The sequence below is a fragment of the Trifolium pratense genome, linkage group LG1, assembly GCF_020283565.1.
Source record: "Trifolium pratense cultivar HEN17-A07 linkage group LG1, ARS_RC_1.1, whole genome shotgun sequence".
Classification (NCBI taxonomy): Eukaryota; Viridiplantae; Streptophyta; class Magnoliopsida; order Fabales; family Fabaceae; genus Trifolium; species Trifolium pratense.
In genome coordinates, this window is record NC_060059.1 from 50,901,595 (window position 1) to 50,913,844 (window position 12,250).

General features: G+C 28.5%; 1 protein-coding gene across 1 annotated transcript; it reads right to left on the reverse strand.

Moving 5' to 3' along the window:
* Nucleotides 1–651: 651 nt before the first annotated feature.
* LOC123903268 (B3 domain-containing protein At2g36080-like) lies at nucleotides 652–3,697 on the reverse strand. Its single transcript, XM_045953221.1, has 2 exons — nucleotides 2,748–3,697; nucleotides 652–1,348 (listed from the first exon to the last, which is right to left on the reverse strand). Exons 1-2 carry the CDS (start codon nucleotides 3,529–3,531, stop codon nucleotides 1,080–1,082), a joined length of 1,053 nt encoding a protein of 350 aa, XP_045809177.1. The 5' UTR covers nucleotides 3,532–3,697; the 3' UTR covers nucleotides 652–1,079.
* Between the last annotated feature and the right edge of the window lie 8,553 nt (nucleotides 3,698–12,250).

The window sequence follows — 12,250 nt, forward strand, 5'->3', positions numbered from 1 at the left end:
TATATGAATCATGATCAAATAAATAACTCAATAATATATATATGTTAGATAAGCCAAATAAATATATGATATATCTCATACGTAAATAATAAAACTACTATTGCAAAAGAATTATATTTAATTTTTAATAAAATTTAAATTAATATCTCTATTTGTCAATTTTTTAATAATCATTTTAAAATATTGTAATTTTAGTAAAATTTTGATTTTTTAGAATATATAAATTACAAAATTACCCTGTGAGAAAATCACATATATATTTAAAAATTAATTATTTTATTATTTATATTTTATTAATTTTATTTTATGTATTTTAAAATATATTTTATAAAATAAATCAGTAATTTTTTTTTCTTATCTTATCCTGCTGGTAACCCAGCTCAAATTCAGAATAAGAATTATAACTAGAGAGACATGATAGGATAAGTTTCAAGATTAACTTATCATATCATGTTGTATCACCAAACACTGGATTGCGACAGGATATGATAAAGTTATCATATCATGTCTCTTATCATGTGCACCAAACGGGCCCTATAGAGATTTATATACATAACTCGCGTAGTAGATCCCATAGAAAATAAACAAACCAATTAAATATTCATGCATTCCGAAAAATAAGACAAGAAATAGATATCCTCCATAATCTTCAACATGAACGTACCTATAATAATATTCTTATAGTATAGTACAGTCAATCGATCACCACCAACAACAATTCCATTTCATGTTAATCAAAACACCAATTCATAAATTAATTAATATAGCAATAATTATAATTAACAAAAGTCGATCGATACATAGTTAAACATATCTTACATGTACCTAATTAAATAAAGACCAAAAACTACTAAAATTTCGACCTCAAGGGTGGTACATATATAGGGAATCGGATTTCCCGTGACGTTGTAGCTAATCCAAACCATCTGATTTCCATTTAACAGATGTGATCTTTTCACAATGTAAAACAGAAATTTAAATTTGAACTATCAGATCTACAATCAACAACTGTAATTGCTTACAGTGTTAAACTATGTGGTTATGCTACATCCGTGAATTTGTATCTCATATGACCATATCTAGTAGTAATATGGTTGGTGACGTAGCATGTGATGATTTGAATTATGAGAAGAATTAGGTTGGTAGAGATTAGGGCTATTATTATCTAGAGTACTTTGTGTTAATGGCATATTATTACTATCATAAGAACATTGAGGTGTGGAAGAATCATGTTCTGGTTGGCATTCCATGTTAACACCAAATAACCTAAGTACCCTTGAACTAGAACTTGAACTTGAACTATTTCCTAGTGGTTTTGTCCTTTGGTTCTGACTTTGGGACCCTCTACCTGTAACAAAATAACACGTGCATGGATTAAAATTTTAATTATATAATCATATTTTTGTTGCATATACAAACAAAAAAAGTAGATAAAATTAGAAAATTTAATGTGACTATTCAAAATTCGATTATGATTAGGATGATGTGAAGGATACAAATCAAACACCACCGTCTAGTTTTCTGAACCTACAAGCTTTTTTTTTTTATTGAAATAAAAAATTATTAAATTCTTTGTTTATATATTTGGAGGAAAAAAATGCACGTTCATTGAACAAAATGGGCGCGTGTGAATCACGAAGTATTTGAACTAAGATGAGAACAAAGGATTTGCCTTCTCACAAATCCCAACAAAAAACCACATTTCTCCCAATTAATTGGAAGGTAGACTTCACGCACTTCCATGAGGATGTAGTAAGTACTTCATCTTCAATTTTATTTTATTTTTTCTTGCTAATCATCTTCTTGTCTTTTTTGCAATTAAATAGTGTGTACAAAATATTCCAATTTTACTTTTTAATGAAACAGTAAGATCAAGCATATATCAAAGCAAAAGTAAATTAATTATACTTTGTGTTATTTTCACTTTTTAAGATGAATCAACTGAGTTACACTCATGAAGACCGAACTATCGTGTTATTATTCATACTCAAAATGTAAGTGTGAAAGAACAAGGTAAAAAAACATACATAATTTTAGGGTAAAAATGTAAATTAATTAGTTATACTTTCTCCGACTTTAATTATAAGTAAATTTTCACTTTTTAAATTTATTAGATAATTAATATATCTGACTTTAATTATAGACTAGATACACACAAAAAAAAAAGGTTAAATTTTACTTATAATTAAAGTCAAAGAGGAAGTAGAGTCTAAACAACCTACTATGTAGTTTCCAATTTAAATTAGGTATTAAATAAGAATATAATGGTGGTAAATTAGATCTATCTTAACACTGCTGCATTCTCAACATTAAATTCAAATCCAAAATCTGATTAAGTTGAAAGAGAGTTTGACCATTTCAATTCATTCAAATTAACATTCTTGAGTATTAACTAAGTAGTTGAACTTAAATGGTTAATAACTCGTAATTAACCACGAATTAGTCGTAAGAATCTGAGTTCAAATCTTAACCAGAACATCCTTAACCAGAATCGCAATACTCCAACTATAATTTAAAACCATGGATAAATGAGGATAGTACAAGATTAATTTATACTTGTTAGATTAGTAATTGATTGTATTAATGTATCATATACTATCTTTGTAATATTAATCCTTGCTCTAATCTTAGTAAATCTTGTAGTTAGGTTAGTGTTTTTAATATATTTTTCTTTTAAAAAATAAAATAAAAATAGAATGTGAATGTGTATACAAAAGATGAGATAACATTAAAAGAGATAATGAGACCTGCATGAAGACAGTGATCATGTTGATACGGCAAAACCTGATGATGCGCAGGATAAGGAACATGCGCAGAATAGAAACCTCTGGACCACCCAACACCAACACCACTAACAACCTCATTTTTACTATTCCCACCCCCATTTCCTCCCACCACCGCTCTACTAACATACGCCGCCGACTGTTCCTCCCCACTCAACCTCCTCCTCCTCCAGTTAATAAAAAGTCTCTGACTATCAAAACGATGTCGTTCAAACAAAACAACGTCACCAGCATCAAGACGTTTATCTTTAACATATCTACTCCAACCTTTAGTCAAAACATAGCTTTGACTACTATTCCAATAAGAGTAACGAAATCGCCAACACTTTCCTGATTCGTCTTCGAAGCTCAGTAACAACCCTTTGCACTCGGCAGAGTCACTGACTCCGCCGAGTGGAAAGTATTTTTCGGCATATTGTTTTGGGATAACAAGACGGTTAAGTTTACCTACATCTGAAGGTGTTAGTGGTTTTTCGAACATTGGTTCTTTTTCGTCTTCTGATTTTATTTCACCGGTCATGGTAGTGCTGTTGTTGTTGTTAGGTATTTCTTCATCTTCCATGTTAACATGGTTGAAATGGGGAGTCATGTTTTCATGGATTTGTGAATTGTACCATGTGGGTTGGTGGTGATGGAGAGACCAAGAAGTGTTTTGAATTGGTTCAAGTAATATCATAGTTTGTTGTTGTTGATGTTGTTGTTGTTGCTGTTGTTGAGTCCACCATAGTGATGTCTCTGGAAGATCCATATATGATTATGGAAGAAAAAAAAGGGAAAATTGATGAGAAAATTTAAGTGTGTGTGTGTGTGTGTGTGTGTGTTGGGAATGAATATTAATAGATAGAGAGAAAGTGAAAGAGAAAGAGAGGGATATAGAATGGTTTGATGTAGAAGAGACGTGATGATTATGGTTTGATGTTGAAATTAAGTGTGGGATGGGAACTATATAGTACTATCTGATGGAGCTTGACAAAATATATGACAAAGAAAGAGAGAATAGGGACAATGGCAAATAAATATAGAGTCAATTTTAAAATATATTTTCTCCATTTCATATTAATTGTCTTATTTGAAAAAAGAAATACAGGTAAATTTATTTTTAAATACTATAAAAGTTTAATTTTTTAAAATTAATTATTCACTTTTAGTTTATATTTGTATTTTATAGAAATTATTTTGTATAAAATACAAAATTAATAAAATTTATCAAGTTTAACATAATATAATATCTATATATTATGTTAAAAAACATGTCAAAATTAAACCATTAGCCTAGTGATCAATTTAATTAATTCGACATTTTTATCTCTATATTTATGGGCGAGGCATAGACTACTCTTCAAATATTGTGGATAAATTATACAATAAATAATGAAAGTTAGTTACATGAGTAAATATTTGTAAGTGGAACTCATTAATTTTTACTACACCTATAAAAAAATAATGTGGCTAATTTTTATTGATTGTAGAGTAAAATATCCTCAATTATAACCAATAAATTACTCCTTAAAATTTATTCCATGCATGTATCAATTATCTCTAATTATTGAGAAGAGGTGAGACAATTTGTATGCCTTGTAAAAATTAATGTACAATGTTATTGTTAGGCTAGGATGAGATTATATTATTAATTTTTTTTTTTTGAAGCAGTATTATTAAATATTTATGGTATAACTCTATTTCGACTCACTCAATAGTTTTAAATTGTCATGTAAATCCTGAAAAAATTCAATGACGTCTTGGATTGAAGTATCACTTATACTAATCCATTTAAGATATGTATTTTAATAAATAAAGTTTTAAATTTCATTGAGATAGTTGTTTTCACTCAAATAATTTGTCTACACAATTACGATTTAGAGATTCACGATTTATAAACATATACTAATATTATAGTTGATTGAGTTCATGAAACGATATACATTTGTCTCTGTTGAATTATGTGAAGGAAACCGAAATAATAAACTTCAATCCCCTTTTTAATAGGAGACATTTTCGAGTTTTTTTTCTTTCTTTCTTTTGGTCATAATAATATAATAAGAGATAAATGGTACTGCAATTTTAAATACAATGCATTAAAAAAAATGTATTTTTCCAAAAAAATACTAGATCGGTAAATAATTTATTAATCATTGTGTTCTTATTAAAAGTCTTTTTAATAAGAAGCTCTAAATTAAAAAAGTTTTTAAAGGTGGATTATCATTTTTATCAATTTTAGAAAATCTTACAACTTTTATTAATCATTGTGTTCTTATTAAAAATTTTATTAATTTTGTATTACTTGATAAAGTGTGGAAATACAACTTTTAGAAAATTTTAATAAAATAATATTGTTTATTCTAAAAGAAAACTATGGAGTAATAAAAAAAAAAACTATGGATAACTTATTTCTTGCTAAAAATTATAAGGATCATATGTTGGACCATTTTTTGGATATCCATATTAAATATATAAAAATTTATTATAAATTATAAGATTCATTTTTTTTTTTAAATCAAATATCCTCTATGTATAATTTCACCGACTAATTCCTCAAACCTAGTGATCTAAATGGATGACAAATTTCGAGTTTAGGCCCTAACTTCCATCAAAAAAATAAATAAGTGAATGACAAATTTCTCGTAAAATCTAACCCAGAATTTTAGTTAAATTAGAGGAAACAGTTTTAATATTGCTGCATACCTAAGTCAAAAATCTAACTCAAAATTTTAGTTAAATTAGAGGAGACAGTTTTTAATCAAGTCCATTTTAGACAACATTTTTGTTATATCATAGTATAAAACAAAAGTAATAAAAATGAATTAGTACTATATTTCGTGTAATTAGGGACAACCCATGTTACTAAATTTGCAAACAAATCAATCAAGTGATAGGGAACATTACATTTCTAATCATCATAATCTGCTCCATCAGCCGGCCTAGTTACCTTTTTACCAATTTATTTACACACCGAATTATGTTTTTCATTTTGCCTCAATATCCCCAAACAACCATTGACTTTATGTTTTTTTCTTATTAACTTTATAAAAAAAAAATAAAAAAAAAAACTCATAATTTCAACCTTTCTAGCTAGGATAACAAGGTACAACAAAACTTACTATTTTTAATTTACTTTCCAATCACTTTATATTTATGCTTCAGATCAAGCTAGGGGTTGTCATTGATATGAATTTATGTAAAATTAACATAGCCAAAGAGAGTGTGGTCCATGGTATCATTATTTTGAAATTGTATATATGATGGACAAATGTATACTCATATAGGTTTAATTCATTTAAGTATCTCCAAAGTGTATATATTATTTTCAGGATGAAAGAATAGTATTTATGTCACGTGTATGACTTTATCTTTACTGTTTGGCCATTTGTAGTTAGCATGGATCTAAAGATACTTCAATACCATGACACAAGTCTTTGTAATTTAATCAAGGTTTTTGGATTCATATTCAAAATGAAAATTGCAACAAATTTTAATGTTAAAAAAAATTAGAAAAAACACTACTATAAAAAACTTAAATTAGTAAAGGAAATAATGAAGTAAAATATGAAATATCTTTCATATATTCCGTTACTAGCTAATTAAATTGTGTGAAGAAAAAATTAGAGAAAATTTACAATTTTTTCATCACTAATGATTGTTGTACCCAGAAGAAATATGTTCAAAATATACCAAATAAATTGTTAGAACAACGTACCCGACTCTAAAAAAATTTGATAACATGGACAATAAATATATATTGAATGTAGCTTTTATTCAATGCAATGTTCATTACTATATAATATAAACTTTATTTAAATAATAGAGGTTCTGAGTTTTGACCATCAGCTCCATTGTAAACCAAAATAAATAAATATATAACTAAATAAATAAAACTGAAGTTAGAAGTATAAGGGAAGAGCACAATTAAACAAAAAGAAGTATAAAAACATAAGGAGGATAAAAACACAAAAACAAATGGGTACCACCACCAGACACCAGTCGACCCAAATCTAGAGACCAAAATAGCTCGAGATAAAGAAAAAAATGAACAAAGGAAGAAAACAAAGGTTCAACTCATCCACACCAAGCAGAGTCGTCAGAAACCATCATCCAGGCCCCATCATCCCCTATCAACTCCAGCATATGACTGGTTACACCTACCACTCATAGAAGGAGCAGGAGTTATTAGGGTTTTTGGCCAAAAACTACTTTGGAGATGAAAGTTTTATCTTATCAATCAAAAACTCGACAAACATAGTTCCCCTAACAAAATTAAATCATTTTGAGAGTTTCATATAGTCCAACCAGTCGCATGTCAAATTAACTAGAGGAAAAAAAATGAGTACAAAGTGAATATTTGTAACACTCTTCTGCTCAACAAGATATGAATCTTAAGTAGAGGAAAAAAAGAATATGATATTGAAGGAGTAAATTATATATCCATAGATGCCTTAGCTTCCCAATAAAAATAGATGAGATAAGATTTGTCCAATTAGTGAAGACACAACAAAACCCTTTCTAGGCACACTCGTGTATGAATCCTCTCCTCACACTTGCATCTCAAAAACACTCTCTCTCTTTTGTTTACTTATCTGGTCTCATCTCTGTCTACTCCCATATCCTTTTATTTAATATCATATTTATTGTTTTCTTTAGTTACATTATGTCTTTTCAATTAAGACAAAATTCACCTCAATTTCCAGGTAGATTCAGACACCCTTTTCCTTCTCTACAAAAGGTTTAATTTTCAACTATTTTTCTTTTAGTTTAAGTACATATTATTGAGTCACACACATAATTGTATTTTTGTTATTTTTCATTATTTCACCTAATACAAACAACTATATTCTTATGTCATCTTAGTCCAGGTATTTATATACTTGTTTATTTTTCATCATGTCATAACTTTTTCAATCTAATGGTCAACTTTAAATCAAACCTACAAATACACATGGTTTTGCAAATGATGAGACTTGCTAGCTTACACCAAAACCTGAAATTTTGTATTACTCTCTCACAGTGATGTTGCTTGACATTGTGAAGTAAACCTTGAAGATGAAGAAAGACACAGGCTGGATTAGGTTAGGAATCTTCCACATAAAATATTTTTGATGAACTCGGTCTAGAAAGCTCCGATATTTTAAAATTGTCTAAATATCGTGTCAGATATTTTATCTTACATTAATACGTGTTCGATATTTTCTGATACGTATTGAGTGCATGGGAACGACTACGGACGAGATACATTAAAGCCATGGTCTTTTAATTATTATTATTTTCATCTTTTTTATACTTATGAAAAATAAAAGAACAAGCAAAGAAAGAAACTAAAATATATAAGATGTATAAGTGTCACTTGTTTTGATAATTTATAGTATACAGATGTTTTATGAACTATTTTTTAAAATTATTTTTAAAATTTTGTAAACTAGTATTTATTTTAAAACAATAATTATTAAACCTTTTATTAAAAAAAATTAATACATTTTTTAAAAACAACTATTTTTTATTTTATTTTGAAAACCTTTTAATTTTTTAATTTTTTTTTAAAATTTTAAAATGTCACATAAGTAATTTTAAAATGCTAGCAAATGCAAAATGGACTAAATATTTGGGAGGCAAAAATCAAGCAATTGAAACATAGCGGACTAAAATCGAAAACAATTGTGAAACTTAAGGGATTAAAAGCGTACAATTGAAACTTAAAAAACCAAAATCGCACGATTATAAAATTTGAGTGGTCAAAATTGTATTTAAACATAAATTTATTTATGTGAGTAATTTTTATTAGTTGCTTGTTTGTTGGAAATATTACTGTTTATGATATTATAATTTATGATGTTGGTGGTCTGTATAAATGGAAATATCTCACTACTCTGTAGTTTATTTGAAGAAAAGATGGGGAGCAAGACAAGCAAATGAGATATTTAAGGAAAGTAGTGTAGGCAATGCCAAAGCTAAAGGCAAAACTGAATAATATATAGTTCACATAATACATAGGGTGTGACAGAACCACAAATTTAATATTTTCCAAATCAGGGGATTCCTCATTCCCCAAGTAAAATACCACACCAACTGGGTTTTGCAAGATCCATCCTAGCTTGTCATGATGAGCTTATAAAAAAAGAATGAATTCAATTTTGATGACGACCTCCACTAAAGTCCATGTCTTTTATTTCTTCTTTTTTTTTATAAGCAAATCAAATTGTATTAAAAAAATAATATAAGGGGTACTCAAACCCTTATAAAGTTATAAAGAAAAGCAATTCGGAATCGGCATCATAGCAAGAGTACTCTACTATTTTATACGAAGGGTTGCAAAGCTCCTACAAAGTCGGATGATACGAGAGCAAAAACAAACGACTATACGCAAGAGGAACCAACACACCATGACAATACACTAAGCAAATTCCCCACCTCTCACCAAAGGCAATCGTCCATACAGAAAGTCATTAGGTTTAATTTTTAATTGACAACATTATAAACCAAAAAAAAAAAAAGAATATGTAAAGATGTATCTATATATTATCGATGATATTATCATACTGTCAATGAGATTCGAACTCAATTTTTTGTGAGATATGGGAAGTCACCACTATTTTTGTTAGGAACTTTTGTCATTGACTTCCCGACTATTTTTTTTGTGACTTCCCCCCGCGAGAGTGTAACTTGTTTTCATTGGTCGCTAAATAAATTAAAATTACAAACATATTTACAAGTGTTTAATTTATTAATTTTGATTTTTGAATATGTTTTATTTAGTTAAATTGATGTTGAATTTGTTTTTTAATGGTCATATTAGTCCATAGAAAAATTACTAACAAAACAAATACTAAAAAAATATGTTTGCAATTTCAATATAATATTTAAGGACTATAGGAACAATACTCTTAGGTTACGAAGAGACAGTTGAATGCTCATTTAATTTACATTAGGTTCAGAGCAATTATACAAGTGAGTTGTATATTACATCTTAATCTCAAACCTTTAAGACATTAGGTTTATGGGTTCTTTTACTTATAAAGTGTTCAATCTCCACTTTTTTAAGCAATGTGAGACTTAAACTTAAATCACATCACACTTGCCACAACAATCTCCCCTCAAGTGCGAGTCATTCAATTCTTTATGTTCCCCTCAAGCGGAAAGTTTTTCTTTTCATCTATACATTTGCACTGTGTTGGCGCTGCACTCAACGGGACACACCGTTTCAACAACTTTGTCAGGAAGACTTTCGATACGAATAGTCGGTCGAACCTTTCGTCGAACTATCGGCTCTGATACCAATGTTGGGTCACGAGTAGATAGTCAGAGGATCATCCACATTAAACTCAGAATAACACTACAAGCGAATTGGACATCACACTTTTAACCTAAAATCTTAAAACAATATGAGACATAACTAACCTCACACTTACCGCTGTGATAAATAATTGACACACTCCAAAAACTAAATTGTTTGTGTCAATTATTTAAATGCTTTACATTGACTAAAACCAGTGGGCATATGGTTTTGTGATGGAGATGCTAGCATTGGTTTTACTAAATAGTCATATTGTATGATGAGGGAGAGTATTCCAGATTGTAATTTGTGCAATTCATTGTAGTAGTAATATATTCTGAAAACAACTTGTTGACATAAGGCCAAGAACGATGTATGAAATCTATATTGTCTTGATACGCATCTTGCACCTGAGTTTATTCCTACACCTCACACTAATTAATAAACAAAACATAGCTACTATATATTCAATTAATATGTTTATATACCTGAAAAGTGCTTCTTTAATTTGCGAATAAAAAAAATAAGATTATACGTAGTTGGCCAACACAGTAGAGGTTTAAAACAAAATTTTAATACAGCCTTAAAAATATTGACACATAGTTTAACTCAGTTGACAGAGACATCACATTATATGTGCAGGAGTTGGGGTTCGAATTCCGGACACTCTACTTATTCATCTTTAAGGTGAATTTTCTAGCCACTATACTACTTAACAAAAAAATAAATTGATGACACACAAGTTTTAAGATAAATTTTTTATATTTAATTTATTTTATTAGTGTTTTGAGAGCACTGGGTTAGTATGATCCTTAATTAGTGTTTTGAGAACACTAGGTCATGGCTCTAGTTTTTCCAATTGTTGGTTTAAATTATATATTTACACATATATTAAACAAATTGACATATTTTTTATTTTGATTAAATAATTTGTATTTCTTTCTATTTATTACTATCTTATGACATTTTTGTTGTGCAATAATTTTTTTTTACAAAGCTATGATTACAATTTTTAATAATAATTAATAAATATATAGTTCTAAGAAAACACAAAAAGGGAGGTAGTTTTTCTTATACTTAAAAAAAAACTCTATTAAGTTTTTCACTAATAAAAAATCCGGTCTTAATTAACACATGAAATGGCGTATTCATTTCGAAGGGATTTTTTTCGTCGAATGTTTGATTGATAATTAAGGTGAAACTTTTATCTTGAAAGTAGTTTCTACGTAAAAACTCTGGCTCCCTTATTTCTTTTACGAGTGAGGTATCATATCCACCTTACTTTATGTTGGAATCAGTAGAGTTTGTTTGATTGTCGTGTTAAGTCTCAATGGGTCAGGAGAATTGAAGGTCATCTTGTTTTGTCTTACCAATGATTGATCTTTGCCTCTTCCTGAGGGATATTCTTCTTCTCCTAATGGGCAATTTTGAGGGGTTCTAGTTTATTGGTAGCGTGTCTCCTTATAATTTTACTTTATTGTTTGTTTTCTTGTCCTCCTTTAAAGATTGTTGATTTTGATGGAATATACTTCTATACCTCCTTATTATATTGAACATTCTCTTATACTTTTTTTTCATTTTTATATTTATATATAATATCATTCAAAAAAAAATTAACACATGGCATGCACATTATTTATATGATAATTTTATTAATTCATAAAATTTAATCATAACTAAGAAAAAGGGTAAGTGGCCCAATAAGTTGTATAGTCGATCTCACTTGTAAATTATTGACAATAATAATCGTAAATATTTGTAATTGTTTGCATGTGGTCCTTTTAAAGTCCTAATAAAACGTACACAAAGATCTTAGATGCATTAATTTAATTATATTATGCGTGTATATGACTCTAAATCTCCAACAAAAAGCAATAATTCATCAGATTGAAAGGTATAGTCCCAACACACATGCCAAATAAGAAACACCATAAGAAAGTTCGTGCCAATTAATTTTCAAAAAAGTTTTCCTACCCTGTGCAATATCATATAAATTTATTATGTTTTTGTTTCTTCAAATTATAGTGGGGACCATATAGTCTTTTAAGTCTATACTACTACACTTGAGGCATACTTGTCTTTGTTCATGGACCATTAACTTTGATAATAGTGTACACAAAAATGCTAAGTATGGCCGATATATTAGACTTTCTTTTCATAGGTAGGGACTCAACTACTTCTGACCTTTGCATAGTTTTTGGACATTAAT